The sequence below is a fragment of the Kryptolebias marmoratus genome, linkage group LG14 (assembly GCF_001649575.2).
Source record: "Kryptolebias marmoratus isolate JLee-2015 linkage group LG14, ASM164957v2, whole genome shotgun sequence".
NCBI classification, from domain to species: Eukaryota; Metazoa; Chordata; class Actinopteri; order Cyprinodontiformes; family Rivulidae; genus Kryptolebias; species Kryptolebias marmoratus.
In genome coordinates, this window is record NC_051443.1 from 6,085,813 (window position 1) to 6,102,035 (window position 16,223).

The window sequence follows — 16,223 nt, forward strand, 5'->3', positions numbered from 1 at the left end:
TTATTCACAATGGAAAATAATAATCATAATAAATATTAAAACAAAGAAATTGTAACATAAAAAAACTAAGGTAGTTTTGAATTTCATGGCAGCAACAGGTCTCAAAAAAGTTGGATTGGTGCAACAAAAGCTGTAAAAGTAAGTAGTAAAAATGAGAAACAGCTGGAGGAGCATTTTTACAGTGAATTAGGTTAACAGGCAGCAGGTCAGTGAGAGGACTGGGGATAAAAAGAGCATTTTAGAGAAGCTGAGTCTCTCAGAAGTAAAGATGGGCAGAGGGTCACCATTCAGCAAAAAAAAAAACTGCATTCAAAAATAGTGGAACAATTTTAGATTAATATTCTTCAACATAAGACTTGGGAAGACTTTGACTATCTAATCATCTACAGTTCATGATATCAAAAAGATTTCAAGAATCTGGAGAAATCTCTGGGCTCAAAGCACAGGACTGAAAGTCAGAACTGGATGTTTATGATCTTCAGGTCCTCAGGCAGCTCTGCAATAAAAACAGGCCTGATTCTGTTCTGGACATCACTGAATGGACTCAGGAACACTTCTACAGATCTCTCTCTGTAAACACAGTGTGTTGTTTAAAGCTCTATCATACAAAGAAGAAGCCAGATGTGAACACCATCCAGAAATGCTGCTATCTCCTCTGAGCCAAAGCCCATTTAAGCATACACATCTGGAAAGGGACTACTGCAAAAAAATGTGTATACATTTTAGAAAAAAAAAAATCGGCCCTTTTCTGGGAAGACCTTGCATATTTCAGCAAGATAGCACTAAACCACACACTGCATCCATTCCAGCAGCAGGGCTGCAGAGTAGAAGAGTCCTGGTGCTGAACTGACCTGCCTGCAGTCCAGACTTTTTGTCATGAAACAAAAAATCCATCAAAGACAACACTGGCCTGTTGAACAGCTAGAATCCTCCATCAGACCAGAATGGGTCAACCTTCTCCTCTAAAACCTCCAGCAGCAGCTCTCCTCAGTTCTAGATGTTTACAGACTGTTGGTAAAAGAAGATGGGATGCTTCACAGAGGGGAAACATGGACTGACCAAACGTTCTTGAGGTGTGTTGCCATCAAAAATTTTAAATCATCCCTTTTTTATTTACCCTACGCAAAAAAGGTGCAATTTCTTTGTTTATGGATTTGGTTACCATGTTCCATTGGGACTAAAACATGGGTTTTTAAGATTTGCAAATCATTGCATTTTGTTTTTATTTACATTTTACACATCCGCCTAACTTTATCAGATTCGGGGTCGTAAAAGCATCGACTGCCAGCTGCAGAAGACGTTGGACAACTAGCAGCACAACAAATGCAGCAGAATATATCAATCTGCAACACACACATGGCTTTTACCAACATTTAATTTAGTAAAACAACATGTCAATATGTTGCTTCCTCCTGTTTTCTAACAGATACCTTAACTTCCAGTAAATCTGTTTGGCTGAAGGTTGGCAGCTAACTTTTCTTTTTTGGAAACTACAACATGCTAATGTCCAACATGGAACTGGTTTCCACAACACAGAACGCAGCGTCTCAGATTACAACACACACAAAGAATGTCTGTTCTCCCCTGACAGATAGTGCTTTTCTGCTTTTCTGCTGTCACAATTTACATAATTCACATTTGACCTTTAATGAGTCGGTCGGTTTTGTTTTAACTGTGCCATATTCCTGATAACCTACACTGCTGCACAGAACTCAAGCAGGATTACTGAACCACAAAGAGAACCGGAGTGTGTCAGAACCCATTCAGGTACTCCCCGCAATGCCATAAAGACAAGCCAAAAGAGTGGAAGTAAGAAACAAAATCACCATCTTTTCCTCATAGAGTGTCCTAAATTGAAAAAAAAAGCAAAATTTATAAACTGGTGTCATCTTCCAAGTATGTTTGTTTGCCTATGAAAACACAAAGACTGAAAATAGGTCAACAATGACAACATCTGTGGAAGAATTGCTTGGGATGGTCAAGTCCAAAATGTTTGATGCACTGGTACATATCTACACTCAGACATGTTGAGTGAAGTATGCCAATTGTCTTAAAATTTGACTTTAAAATGTTGTGTATTTCACCTATTTTTAAAAAATAAATAAAATAAAAACTAATGAGACTAATTAGTTTGCTCCAAAATGCCTATATTCAGACTTCAGACTGAAATTTTCCATTGTTTCCATTGATTTATTTCCACCTAAACGTCTCCAAGGTTCTACGCTTGTCCGATTCTGCCTAATATGTTTACCTATACAGACTACAGCCAGCTTAATGCAAAATCACGTCGCTCAAAAATCAATGCAGCTTTCGATGCATTCAGCCTAGTTTACGTTGAGCGCATACCCGCATTTCAGAATTTTATAACAGCAATATCACGAAAAACTATTGCAGTAAACTCCTTCAAACTGTACCACTTGTAATAGCTCAGGATAACCTCTTGCATGTTTTTTTTTATAGTCTGCCACGAGTACCTTTAATACCTGAGAGAGCACACAACGAGTCACTTTCCACTGACAGTCCCACAGATTACTGTTCCAGTCCCAGCTCAAACCGCTCCTTCTTACCTTAAAGGGCTTTGTGACTTCTAAAATCCTCCGTTAAGGTTGGAAGGAATGTGGTTCCTCCAGTCAGGTAAACTATGGACCTGCTCCAACCATGTGCTTTCCTGAGCCTCACTTAGATCCTTAAGTTTGCTGTCGCTAAATTATAAGTTCTTTATCTGAATGCTCAAAAGATAATTAGTAGAACAAGCATGTTAAACGTGCTGCAGCATTTGTCCTTCTTCTTTTTTTTTTTTGCCACGCAGCACATTTCAGCTGTGGTTCAGACAGCTTATAAATGAGAGGGGAGCTAAATAAACAAAGCCAGGAAGGAAACAACTTGTTCCTCCAATTGCACTGGGAGCTCATTTGAATTTCCCTAGTGGATATGATATCTGGCCCAGAGAGTGATAGATAATAGTGATTATGTTTCTACCCCCGTGTGTGTGTGCGCAGCGTTCGTAGCATTAACAAACTATCTCATGAACAGTTTTTAATGAAACATTCAGAAAGTAATCACTGAATGTACAGATACGACTGATTCATTTTCTATTCATAATATCCGCCACAGCCAGCTGACCTTAAAAACAAACAAACAAACAAACAAAAAAAAAAAACCACAAAACGGCTATACCCAAATAAGTTATGTGTGGTTGGTAGTAGCTGAGACTGATCCTCAACACATATTCTGGGCACCAACAGATTGCACAAGATCTTTGTTTCAAAACTTGGCATTAACTATTTGTAGCCAACTTTGTCTGTTAGCACTATATCTTCTGAACCACTGAGCAGATTTTAATGAAAATTTCAGGAAATGGTGTCCATGTACAACTGATTAACTTATGGAGCCAACCCAATTCAAGATGGCCACTAAAGCCAACTCATGTTAAAAACACTAAAATAGCTATAATTTAGGCAATTTTACAGGTATTGAGCTAAGATTTGGTTTAGTTGCAGCTGCAAATCATTCACAATATATACTCCAAGTGCTACTCATTATATGAGATCTCTGCTGAAAAATAAGGCATTGACTGTTGAAATCAACCTTGTTTGTCTGTTAGCAAAATATTTCATGAACCGCTAGACAGATTTTAACGAAACATTTAGAAAGTAATGACTTGATGTACATGTACAACTGGTTAGCTTTTGTAGTCAACTAACTTCAAGGTGGCCACCACAGCCAATTGAACTTGGCTACTTCTGTGTTTTCTAAAACTCAGATATTGAGCTAAGATTTCGTGTGGTCGAAGCTGAGAGTCAGTAACAACACATATTTTAAATGTGACATTTTGTGATAATGCACGAGATTGTTTTGGAAGGTTTGACCAAACTTTTTCATCCTCAGCACAAGATGACTTTAGTTAATATCTCAGGCATTCTTCCAAGGAAGGGTAGGCTTCTAATTTAGTTTAAGTGAAACAATCTAACACTAAGAGCTTTATTTCCCATAAAAAGTGTGAATATAGGTTTCACTGCTTCCAGATGAGTGATAAAAACACTGAACAAACACTGGTCTGTATGCCTTTCATCCGTTAAAACCCCCCTCCCTCCCTCCCTGCTGGTCTATGTAAACTTGCAGCTGACTGACTGCTGGGGGCGCCTGCTTTGCCCTCGAAAGACACAGGGATGACCTCTGACCCCCAAGGAGATGATCTTACCTACACACGCCACCGACAAGCTGATCCATCTCCACGGAGGGCAACGAGAAGTGAAGCAGAGCGAGGAGGTGGCCTCTTTCAGACCATCTCTACAGATTTATCAGGCAGGAGTCGTAGCAACAGGAAACGAACGAGGAGATCAAGATAAGCTTCCTTCTGCAGTGACGCAATTTAGGGGCATATTGCGCGATCTTATCTGGTGTGTGTTCTCGTGTATGTTTTGTTGATTTGAACAACTAATTTTTGTTTTTGTTTTTGCTGAGTAATGCTGAGAATCAGATTTTCCCTCTCACCCTTCCATGGTGTCACATTCCTTCCCCTCCTTTCCCCTGCTGTATCCAGGTGGTGTGCGCGGCGCAGCAAACCTGCAAACACGAGCTAACTTTGCCCTCCCGTGTGGTGAAGGGTTTCCTGCCCCCTCTCTGCGCTACGCGACTTGTCGAAGTGCACTCGCCACAGCACGAACACTTGTTGCAGAATGTCCCAGCCTGACTCAAGGAGAAAAGCGGCAAAAGCAGCGTTCTCGGAGCTGGTCCTTCTCCACACGTGTGTGCAGTGGTTGTGCAGCAGTGAAGGAAGCTGGACCCACCCACTTGTTTTTCTATGAGTCAAGCATTTCATTTGCATTTGAACTGTGTCACTATAGATCTGCTCGGGAACAAGGCCTGTGACAGAAACAAGGAGCTGGTCAGATTTTCAGCACACTCTGTTCTGGAGAGGCAATTAAAGGGAATGCATATCGCCTGCCGCCTTTCATGTCAGACTTCATTTTAAGTTGAGAAATGACAGAGTTGTCAGGGTCTTTTTTTTAATCTTTAAAAAAACATGTGAGATCTCATGCCATATCCCAAGACCATATGCTCAAAGCACACGTTGAGAACAACTCTCAGCTACTACCATATCTACTTTTAGCTCAATATCTGTAAAACTGACTGAGTTGTCCACATGTTAGTGCTGGATATGGATGATTAGCTGTGGCTGCTATCTTGCACTGGATCAACTCCAAAAGTGAATCACTTGTGGATGCACATCCACCGATTATTTCCTGAAAATTTCATTCGAATTTGTGCAGTGGTTCGTGAGATATTTTGCTAACAGACACATGCAGACAAGACAAAAAACATCAGCTACCAAAAAAACTGCAGCGAACACATTCACGCATGGAGGAGGTGGGACTGAAATGGACAACATATTGTCCTGAAAGAGAGTCAGACGTTTCCACAAAAATAATCTGAATAAAGAAGAAGATGGAAGGAAATGCGGTTTCCATGAACTAACAGAGATCAATTAAATGAGCCAAATGCCACCCAAGGGAAGGGAAGAAAAACATCTCGTCTCTGCGCACCACGTGTCTCTGTGTGTAAAAGATAAAGCAGGAAGAACTGAACTGCTTTTTACGCGGAAAAAGGGGGCAGGACGGGGACCACCACGCAGGAGGCGTCACTGCGGGACACTCCGTGTTTACTTTAAAGGGGTGACAGAATGAGTGGGACTCCGCCCAGCCTGGTGCACATGAACCAGAGGGGGGCTGGAGGGGGGACGACACAGAACCGAGAAAGGAAAAAGCTGGTGAGTTTTTTTAGGTGGATTTCCGGATTGCGCAAAGAGGACGCGCGTGGCTGGCGGCGCACACCGAGAGGCTCCTGTTCGGGAAAGATGCGCCGCTTGTGGACCCGGAGCGCCACTCCGGGCCAGCACGCGCTCACTTTCTCCGCCTAATTGGTGGTGACAGGCTCGTGGAAGGCAGATTAGAGCCCGCGATCGGTGCGCCCAAGAACAGAACATCAGTGCGAACTCGAAGCCAGCGGATTTACGCGCGAGCAACCACTCGTCTTCGTCTCCACCTGGACCGAGGAGAGCCTCCGAGCGGTCAGAACCGGGCCGGACCTTCTCTAGGAAACTTACTTGCTCTTGTCGGAGCTCATGGCGGCAGATTCGGGTTCTTTCAGCTGATAAGCCTGGTCTCCAGCAGCTGTCTCCGTCTGTTCCTGAGTTGTTTGCTTCGCTGTGGTGCGTTCTTCAAAAACAAACAAACCAAAAATAAAAAAAAAAGAGTTTAAAGTTTAAAAAAAACTTCGGTTCTGTTTCTGAGATGATGTCTCTGAGTTTACAAACGACCCTCAGACCCAGCTGGACTCGTCCCCCGGGACAACATGTCAAAAGATAAAGCTGCTGCTGTGGAAGCGTGTGGACACTCGGCGCTCTGCGTGTCTTTTTCCATATTTAAAGCGCCATCCCTCCTCCTGCGTGACGCCACCTGAGGGGAGGGAAGGAGGGAAGGAGGGAGGGAGGCGCACCCAATGCCTCCACTTTAATAATCACTTCTGCTGTTCACCAGAAAATCTCCAAAAAGCTTATTTCCACATTTTAAAAAAAACGACAAGATTCACGATCATTACTGAAACGTGTTGATCAGAACATGAAACCGTTTCTTTGGGACTCTGATTATCACTAATTGACCTAAATAAGAAAAGCAAAACTTGAATTAGATTCTGATGTTTTGGATTTAAGCATCAAAGTGAAACTGAAGCCGCTATTTTCATGGAGCTTCAGGTCCTATGGCTCCCACAGTGACAAGCTGGCACTTACAATGAATATATGGCCTGCTGTCCAACAGAACACAAACTGGAGACCTCTGCTGGATCCATCTGCACAGCAGTGATCAGCAAGTGGCGGCCTGCGGGGCAGTGGCATGAGCAAGCTAGGAGCTTTAGGGCCACTAAGAAGAAAAGTGTAAATATTGGTAAAATAAAGTGTCAGTGTTGGGAAAAGGAAAAACCGTCTTTCAAGACTTAAAGCCCGAGGAAGTGAACCCTGCTGTGCTCCTGAAACGACAGTATATTTTTCATTTATTACTATTATATCTGAGGATTATGGGTTCGCTACAAGCTAACATGCAGTGTTTTAGCTGAACCAGCCCGAGCTGCAGTTTATTCCTTCCCAGCTGAATGTTGTTTGTTTCAGTCTTTTGCAATACGAGTCTCAAACACAGTGTCAAGAATATTTACACTTTAATCTAAAACAAAACAACCTTTTCTTCTGATACATCCTTATAGGAGAAGGGTGCCGTGGGGTTTAATATATTGTACATGGGCTTACTTTTTTTAAAGCAACAAAAAAAACAAAGATCAAATCAAACAACTAGAAAGGTTCCTGTAGAAACTTTGAAAGGGCCTGCCACTTGGTGAGATTTTTCCCCTCATCTCGACTCAACAGAACTCAGGGAACATTTTGGAGATTGCTCTCAGCTACTACCATACCAAATTTAAGCTCAAAATATGGCTGAGTTGTAGGTTTTCTTTAAAGATAGCTTTGGCAGCCATCTTGAATTTTAGATGAGCTTTCAGTGTGCGTTGCGTTACGGATTCCTCTCAGCTCCTACCACACAAAATTTCACCTCAGTATGTCTAGAAATGACTGAGTTATAAGCAGTTCATGGAGCTGTGACCCCTTGAAATCAATCGGCATCACTCTTGACCCATGAGGTATCCAGCTGTGCCGTTTGACTTTCCTATGACACACGCTGCAGCCAAATTAGTCTTTTTCAGGTTAGCTCTGGTGGCCATTTTGAATCAGGTGCACATAAAATACTAATCAGTCAAACAGGACTGTGCAATGATTAGTTTGTGGCATTGGAATGGCAATTCCCAATAAAAAATAGGCTCATCTAATTTACTGAATTTACATACTCCCAAGTGCTACACACTGCACAAGATTTTTGCTTAAACTTTAGCATTAGCTGCCAGAGTTGACCCTGATGGGCTTTTAGCAAAATATCTCACCCAGAGTCTAATCAAAAGATTCTGGCCCCTGAGCAGCTTGTTCTTGTTAGTTTCAATATGTGCAGGTTTCAGATACGAGTTTGTGCAAATATAACACAGAAAAAAGATATGTATTTCAAGTTTATTGTCTTTAAAACAAATGGACAATCAGTACATTCAGGTTTGCACAACAGATAAATACAAAAATAAAAACAGCATTATTTTAAAAAATAAAAACAGTGCAACTATTAGGATTATTGTCAGTGCTGACAAGAACAGCTACCACTGTTAAAGCATTTTTATCATTTAAAAAAAAAAATTCAGGACTTGCGTGTACATTTCTTCCTCGTCCTCTGGTACTTTTTTCTTTCTTTCTTTCTTTTTACAGCGAGCTCAAGAAGTCCTTTACCTGAAAGTGAACCACAAACAGATCATATTAGGCTTCACAGCAAGCAGAAACATAGAACTGTAAGGTTTAGTCTCTTGAGCACAGCAGTCGTCTGCTGTAAGCTGAAAAAAGTTTCTGTGTTTACCATCAACATGAAACTGCTCAATAAGCACCCTTTTTTTAAAGCCTCATCGTGTGAAACTGTGTGTGTGTGTATGTGACGGCTTGCTCTGAAAACAGCAGCAGTTTAAAGGTGCTACTACGTTTACGCAGTGTTCAGTATTTCTGGACACATTCTCACGTGAACATGAATGACTGCAGGACAGTAAAATGGGACACATTTAGAGACAGTATCAGGGGTTTTTATTTTCATACTTTTCCATCCCAATTTTGATTTTTGAGTCCCTTTTATGATAATTTTCCACATCTACTGTACATAGAATTAATTACTTTAAATTTAAAAGAAATATCTGAACAGTGATCAGGCTTTAATTTTCAGCGTGTTCCAAATGTCTTCAATAGGTGTTTACAAAAGTGGATAGCAGAGAATGCAAAAAAAACAACATTTCGTATAATGTATTGTTGTGCATGGGATTTATCAAGCAGAAAGGAGACTCAAATTGATAATTGTGATAGGAACTAAAATATAACGAAGGAAAATAGACATAAGGATACTCCAAATGCTTATGCACCGACACACTTACTAAAACTGATTTAAATTTGATTGTCTTTAACATGAAAGTGTCTACCAAAGTGACCCGTTTTAGACAGCTTGTATAGGAAACAAAAAGAGGTAAAAAGAGTTTTCAAAACTTTCCCCCCACCCCTCTCAATATTCTTCAGACCTGGATAATACCAAAAGCTTTCTTGAATCCAGACCCTGGAGTTTTCACTCTTTTATAGATGCATATTTACAGCCTCATCTCATCAGACATGGACTCGAAACAACTCAGCCTGATCCAAAAGCTAAAAATCTCCTTCAGTCCTGAACTACAGAGCAGGTGCTCTAACATCAAACATCACTGAAGACAAAATCCAAGAGCTGTCTGTGCTGCAAGTACATTATGTATACTAAAAGGTTCTAAAACATTAGAGCTTCTATTTCAGCACTGGAGTTTAACTCTAATAGTGTTAGTATATATAATCATATAACATCTATTTTAAGACAAAAGATGTCCTTAAAGAGTTAAACAGATAAACATAAGACAGGAACAGCTTGGTGGAAGAAATCATTTAAGGTTCATGACTGAACCTTAAAAACCATTTGAAATAAAAGAGTTTCCAGTTTTGTTGAATTAGGTGTTTTTAACTCAGTTTGGAGCTGCTGTCAGGTTTTTCTGTTTTTATTTTAAAATACTGACACCTTTTGGTAAAAGATGAAACTACAATCACCTACAGCTAGGATGTAGAAGAGGTTTTGTTTTTGTTTTCCCCCCAGTGCTAAACTGGAGACAGATTTTGTTTAGCAATTGCAAACACCTAAAGGAAAAAGATCTCATGAACCACTGGATGAATTTTAATGAAAGTAACCAGTCGATGTACATCTACAACTGATGAGCTTTTAAAGTCCGCCACATTCAAGATGCCTGCCACAGCTGTTCAACATCAGCAAACACAAAATGTCTCATTTTTGACAGATATTGAGCTATAACTTGAAGTGGTGGCAGCTGACAGTCATCCTCAGCCCATACTTCGAGCTCCAATATACCTCATAATACTGAATGACATCATGCCCAACTTTATTTTCAAGATTTGACCAAAACAGCTCAAACTTTGTCATTTCTTGTCACAAGATGATCTGGGTCTGAAGTTTGGGCATGAAAGGTGACAGGGGTTCTTTCAAGGAACGTGAGGTCCTATTATTTTAAATTATCTCCAGTCAAAACAGGGACAAGGAGACCAAGGCAGGCAGCTTCGTTTTATATTCACAAATGTCTCAGTACAAAGTAAGCAAAACTGCAAAAGTATGAAGTGGTAAAGGAACTCCATTAAACTGCTCTTGTTTTTGGCTTAATATTAGGGCTCAAACAAACACATCTGAAAAAAAAAGTTACTCACCTTCTCAATCATGTCAGAACTTTTGATATTATTTTTGTTAAAGTCTTCGTTCACGTCCATGGTCAGCACAGGCACGTCACGAAGGTACTCAAACTCCATGCTGAGAGGGGAGATCAAATGAAGCATGTAGTTAGTGACGATAGGAACCTTTTTAGAGTTCATAGAACTATTACCTGGACTTCACAGAACCACTTCTCCTTCACAATGAAAGGTCCACTTAAACATACTATAACAAAAAACAAAAATAAACAGAAACTCAAAGCAGTAAACAGCCCATCTCAAACTCTAAATTCTCCCCAGGTGTGAGTGAGAGTCTGAATGGTTGTTTGTCTCGTTTGTCTATATGTGGCCCTGCGATGGACTTGCGACCTGTCCAGGGTGTCCCCCGCCTCTCGCACAGTGACTGCTGGGGATAGGCACCAGCTCCCTGCGACCCGGAATGGAGAAGTGGGTAAAGAAAATGGATGGATGGATGAATGTGTGTGTAGGTAATGAATAGATAATAAAGCAAGTGCAAAGTGATGCAGAAAATACCTTTAATGATAATGGCTTCAGCTTTGTTAAAGAATTATTATTATCATGCTTGGAACTGGAGCCGGTCTTGAAACGCAGTAAGAAGCCATCAGGATTCCTAGCATTAAGGGAATTTCAGAGGGAGACTGTGCCAGTTGACCCCGATCCGAGCCATGCCAACCGTGCATGGTGGAGTTATTCGCATGTTATCCATGTAGGATGCTCAGATGCAACTAACCAACACACTGGCGAGGTGGCTTGATTTAAGGCACGATTCATTCACGGTTGGGTACAGACTACAAGCTGGCATGGTGTGGGATGGGTGATTTCTTGGTGAGTAAATGTATTTAATTGTCCTAATATTAATCCCCTGTTCCACATCGAGCTGTACACCCCAAAAACCTCCCCCTGTCTTCAGAGCATCACTACTAGTCAGAAAAACAAATGGTGAGTCATTTTGCTGGTTACACTAAAATTTTAAGAGCAGTTATGGCAATATAAACACATGTGTAAAGTCTGAAATGCCTCAGCCTCAGTGCACTTAACATCATATTCTGGCACTCTAATGCCAGCGGACAACATGTCAAACACAATGTTTTTACACACAACTACCGCATTGAGGAGCATCTCCAACTCACATTACATAAAGTTCCTCTTCTTCCCACAAGTAAACACGATTTTTGATCGTGTGGTGGGGAGAAACATCCATGCCCTGCATGCATGATTCCATTTGTATATTTAAAAGAAGACATGTCAGGGGAGCTGTCTCAAGTGCACATCATTACATAGCATTTCATACATCTGGATTTTTTTGTGCATGTGCTGCTATCTCGATTAAAGCACTTGTTTCAATAGAACATTTGCGCAAGTCTTTGTACATGAGGCCCCTAAAGAAAACTAAACAAATCCTGTACATCAGGACTGCCAGGCTCAAAATGAAGATTCAGTTGTTCCATCGACGGTATGCAAATAATCAGGACACAACAACAAACTCTACAGGTTCTCTTTAATACCATAAACACAGCTGATCTCAGATGAGTAGTTACTGATGGAAACATGTTACAGAGCGTGCATGTGTTGGTTGACTCACGCCATCTTCTTGTGCTGCAGCCAGTTCTCGTGCTTAAAGTGGAGCTTCTCCAGATACTCCAAAGGGATCTCCTGCTCCTCCTGTCTGCCTCTCAGATGTAATCTCTCCAAACATTTCTGCACAAAGATGAGGAAGGCGATTCAATATTTATTTATTTTTTACCAATCTAAACACAGAATTCTCCATTTTCAGTTACGCAATCTTTTCAAGGAAGTCGGTGAGAGTGTGGAGAGTACCTCTGGTGAAGCTCTGAGGTAAATAATGCCATCTAGCTCGATGTGCTGGCCAAACTGGTTGTGGAGCCAGCTGTGCAAGTCCTGGTAGATGGACCATTCCGTCTCATTCATGCACTCGCTCTCATATAGGTTGGAAGCAAAGATGTACCTGAGACATGAGGTGGACAGTAGACAGGTCACGCTTGAGAATGGTGTTTAAAAACATGCAGGGAACAGGTACAGGCTGCACATTCCATCTATCCATCTCCAACAGGCGAGGCGAGGACAGGTTGCAAGTTCATCACAGGGACACAGAGACAAATGAGACGACCACTTACACTCTCACATAAGGACAATTTAGAGTTACCAATGAACCTAACAGGCATGTTTTTGGTTTGTGGGAGGAAGCTGGAGTACTTGGAGAAAATCCACATGTGCACAGGGAGAACATGCAAACTCCACACAGAAAGTTCACCCTCCCCCAGGCCTCTTGCTGTGAAGCATCAGCTCTAACCACTGCCTACTGTGCCACCCAGGCTGCATATTGATGCGCATACTAAATTCATAATCTGACAGTAAATTCAGTGTTGATGCACAATATGAAAATTCTGATTCTGTCAAAATTAATACATAGCTGTTTCTCATACACAATATATATATATATATATATATTTTTTTTTTTTGCTTACAATAAAACAAAAGTCAGTGCTTAGAGTTTGTGTTGTGGCTATGGCCACACCCCATTTTAGCTCAGTATCCAAAACTGACTGAGTTATAGCTATTTTTGTGTTTGCTAAGGCCAATTAGCTGTGGCTGCGATCTGGAATCAGAATGACTCCAAAAGTTACGCAGTTGTAGATGTACATCCAGTGAATACTTTAGGAGAGTTTCAATAAAATCCACTCGATGGTTCACGAGATAATTTTCTAACAGACATACAAACAGACACACACTTACGTTATAACCCACATTTTATGAATAATTACAGTTAAATACTGGTACCTGTCACTGTAGACGGATCGCTCAAAGAACTGCACCGGATCCTCTGCCTTTGAGAGCTTCCAGCTGGCTGATCTGGTCTGGGCACGAATCCGGCTGATGCAGGCATAACTCTGGAAGGTGTAGGCCCACCTCTCTGGCTTCTCATACATCATCTGCAATACGTTCCCTCCACTCCTCTGAGACGTGGTCAGCTCCTAAAAAAAAAAAACATGAGAAGCTGTGAAACATTTCCCAACTCCCCTGTGAGGATCACCTTCACATTTGGGCCTAAAGCCAAAATGCTGCCCCAAAAATCTCCATTCACCATTTCTTGAAAATGCAATTTCTCTAGTTCTCTTTGGTATCTGCTGCAGCATACCTGCCACCATTTTTATATTCTTATGCTACTTTTAGCTACGATTTTCCTATTTTTAGGTTTAGCTACATCTTAGGTTTGAAGCAGTTTTGCTACAGCTATGGTAGTATTAGCTTTTAGTTACTTTATTGCTAATTTTAGCATTTGTTCTGCCCATTTCAAATTTACCAACTCAGCTTCAACTTCAAAATAACAAGTACAATTTCCCAGATAATTTACATTTGTCAGGTTCTCTTCAACTTCAATCTGTTGTAGATACTTTGTTTTGTTTTTCAACACTTTAAACTTGGTTTTCCAATCTAAGCTTACACTACAAACCACGTCTTTTATAGCTGGGTGTTTGTAGTAAAAGTAGTGAAATCAACAATCACCAACAGGGGGCGCAGAGGAGTTTAATTAGATGGCTCCTGAATAATGCAATAGTTTATTCTTATGACTCAGCATTACCAGGTTACTCCACATCCGAACAAATGCATGGGATTTTTAGTTAAAACACAAAAAATAATCTGTGTTATGATTTTGTGCAAATGTTTTGTTATTAAAATATAATATAAATATATACGTCTCTCTTTAAACAAGCTGAGCTGAATGAGTTTGGGAAGCCCAAAGCTGTTTAAAAAACCGATTACACTAAAACACATACAGCTGGGTTTTTTGTCTTTTTTCTTTATACAAGTTTTTTCTTTATTTCTTTTGCTCTTTCCCTAAATATTCAGACCAACAAGTCGAACTGCTCCGCAGCAGTTTGTGCGTATGGGACGCGGTTAAAGACATATGAGAATGACACGTTCATCTGATGGGGAGAAACCATCTGTTCCCTGGGGTGTGGTGGTGGTGGTGACGACTTAACCATAACTGGTGCAGATATTTGGACAGATAACAGCTGCACCCTAAATACAGATGAAGATCCTCCCCCACCATCACCCACCCCAAACATCTTGGTTATCTGTGCATGTCCAAACAGCTGCATGTCTGCTCCACCAGCAACATCATGTTGTCTCAAAGAGGAACTAAATCTGTTTTTATACTAGCTCGTGTGAGGCAGTTTTGTATGCGCATCTGTGTATAAAGTCACTTCATATAGTAGTAATGCTGGGTGAAAATTACCTCAAAGTCGCTGCCTGTTGTTTGGACATTGCACCATCTGGCGATAGGTTCTGGTACCACCTCCCAGTCTGAGCTCTCCTGCTCCAAAAGGCGCACAAAGGTGGATTTACCCGCCGCTGAAAACAAAACAGAGTCAGAAATTCAGAGGCCCGAGCCTCAATGAAGAACATTTACCTGCAGAAAGGCAGCACGGGAGTACTGTTTTAATAATCTGCAGCAAGCAGAGTCAGAAGTCTGTAAAAATATTGGCGGCAAAACAGATTTAAAGTTAAAAAAAAGAAGAAACGCGTAAAACCACGTAATACAGTTCACGTTTAGCTCCTGCCACGCACCCACACAAGTGAAGTTTTTTTTATGACTGACTTTGTTTTAATTATTTTTAACAGAATAAATGAACTCACCGATGTTCCCTTCGATTGAAATTCGCTTTACTCTCTTCTCCATGGAGTTGTCCATCGAGCTATTTAACGAGTCGTTCATGGAGTCGTCTGTAGATTCGGGGCAGGGTCTCTTTGGAACAGGTGGCATCTTTTCAAATTTAATATTTATTCCTGGAGAACGAGAGCGAGTTTAGCTGCTGCCGCCGGCGGTTCCTTGTTGTTTTAAGTTTGGCGGGTCACAGATGTCAGGAAGCGGTAGGTTGGCTATCACGAGCTCCGCCCCGGAAGTAGCTACTTCCCTAGTTTTACTTCCGGTGTTGTGTCGAGATTGGTTTCCCCTCAGACGTTGTTGTTTTAAGCAATTATATAAAAACACACACGCACACACATTAAAAGTAAATATCTTGATCTTTCTTGTCCATTTTAGGCAGGGAAACACTTCATGGTGGCTGAATTTCTACAGAAGGTAAAACAGATTTGGCGGGGGACACATTTCAACACGACACCAGCATTAAAAGACCGCTTGTTTCAATTACAGTAATAAAAGTGCTGCATTTTATTATTTATTTAATTTTATTTATTTAGCACTTTTCAGCAGCAAGGCGATCCTAAGTGCTTACAACACAGAAATAGGAATAACTACACTGGTATTTTTAATGAGTTCTTTACTATCACTGTTGAATTTCAAGTTCATATTTCACAAGATGGAGTGTTTTACACCATAATGTGATGTTTGCATTTAAGCTAATCATCATCATTTAAGCTATCATCATTGCTGGATCAAAATGGTTAAAAAAAATCATATGTTGTGTCCGGATTCAGTGCAGTTCTTGGGTCAGATGGAAGTCAGATCCAGTACATGACAACTTGTGGTCCAGATAAATCCTCATCAGGTCCATGTCTAAAAATGGTTTTCAAAAAATGGATACACAAGTGTAGAGTAGAAGTGCCCAAATACACTTCCCAATCTGTGGTGCAGATGTTACTAACAGCACCACAGATTGGAGAGAAAAATCACATATTTTATAAGATTTGCAAAAGCTCTTTTTTTTTTTTTTAAATACATTTTACACAACATTCCAATCTTTTCAAAATTTAGATTATAGTTTGCATGAAGTTTCATCTAAAACATATTACCACTATGTTTTTGTAA

The 16,223-nt window shown here is 40.7% G+C and overlaps 2 protein-coding genes across 5 annotated transcripts in view; both read right to left on the minus strand.

Annotated features, from left to right (window-relative positions):
• Positions 1 to 6,419, minus strand: part of LOC108242604 (electrogenic sodium bicarbonate cotransporter 1) — a 45,800-nt gene extending 39,381 nt beyond the window's left edge. The window contains exon 1 of one of the 4 annotated variants that reach the window (XM_017427557.3): positions 6,107 to 6,419. In XM_017427557.3, the coding sequence (XP_017283046.1) occupies positions 6,107 to 6,126 (20 nt within the window). In that variant the 5' untranslated portion in view covers positions 6,127 to 6,419. Of the gene's footprint in view, positions 1 to 4,201; positions 4,335 to 4,494; positions 4,626 to 6,106 lie in introns of those variants that run through there. The other 3 variants (XM_037979580.1, XM_037979578.1, XM_037979579.1) reach the window with 3 other exon arrangements.
• Positions 6,420 to 8,085: 1,666 nt separating this feature from the next.
• On the minus strand, positions 8,086 to 15,436 carry dck (deoxycytidine kinase). The gene is made up of 7 exons (XM_017427558.3): positions 15,092 to 15,436; positions 14,691 to 14,806; positions 13,229 to 13,422; positions 12,248 to 12,395; positions 12,012 to 12,127; positions 10,409 to 10,508; positions 8,086 to 8,371 (listed from the first exon to the last, which is right to left on the minus strand). The coding sequence occupies exons 1-7, from the start codon at positions 15,216 to 15,218 to the stop codon at positions 8,345 to 8,347; spliced, it is 828 nt and encodes a 275-aa protein (XP_017283047.1). The 5' UTR covers positions 15,219 to 15,436; the 3' UTR covers positions 8,086 to 8,344.
• Between the last annotated feature and the right edge of the window lie 787 nt (positions 15,437 to 16,223).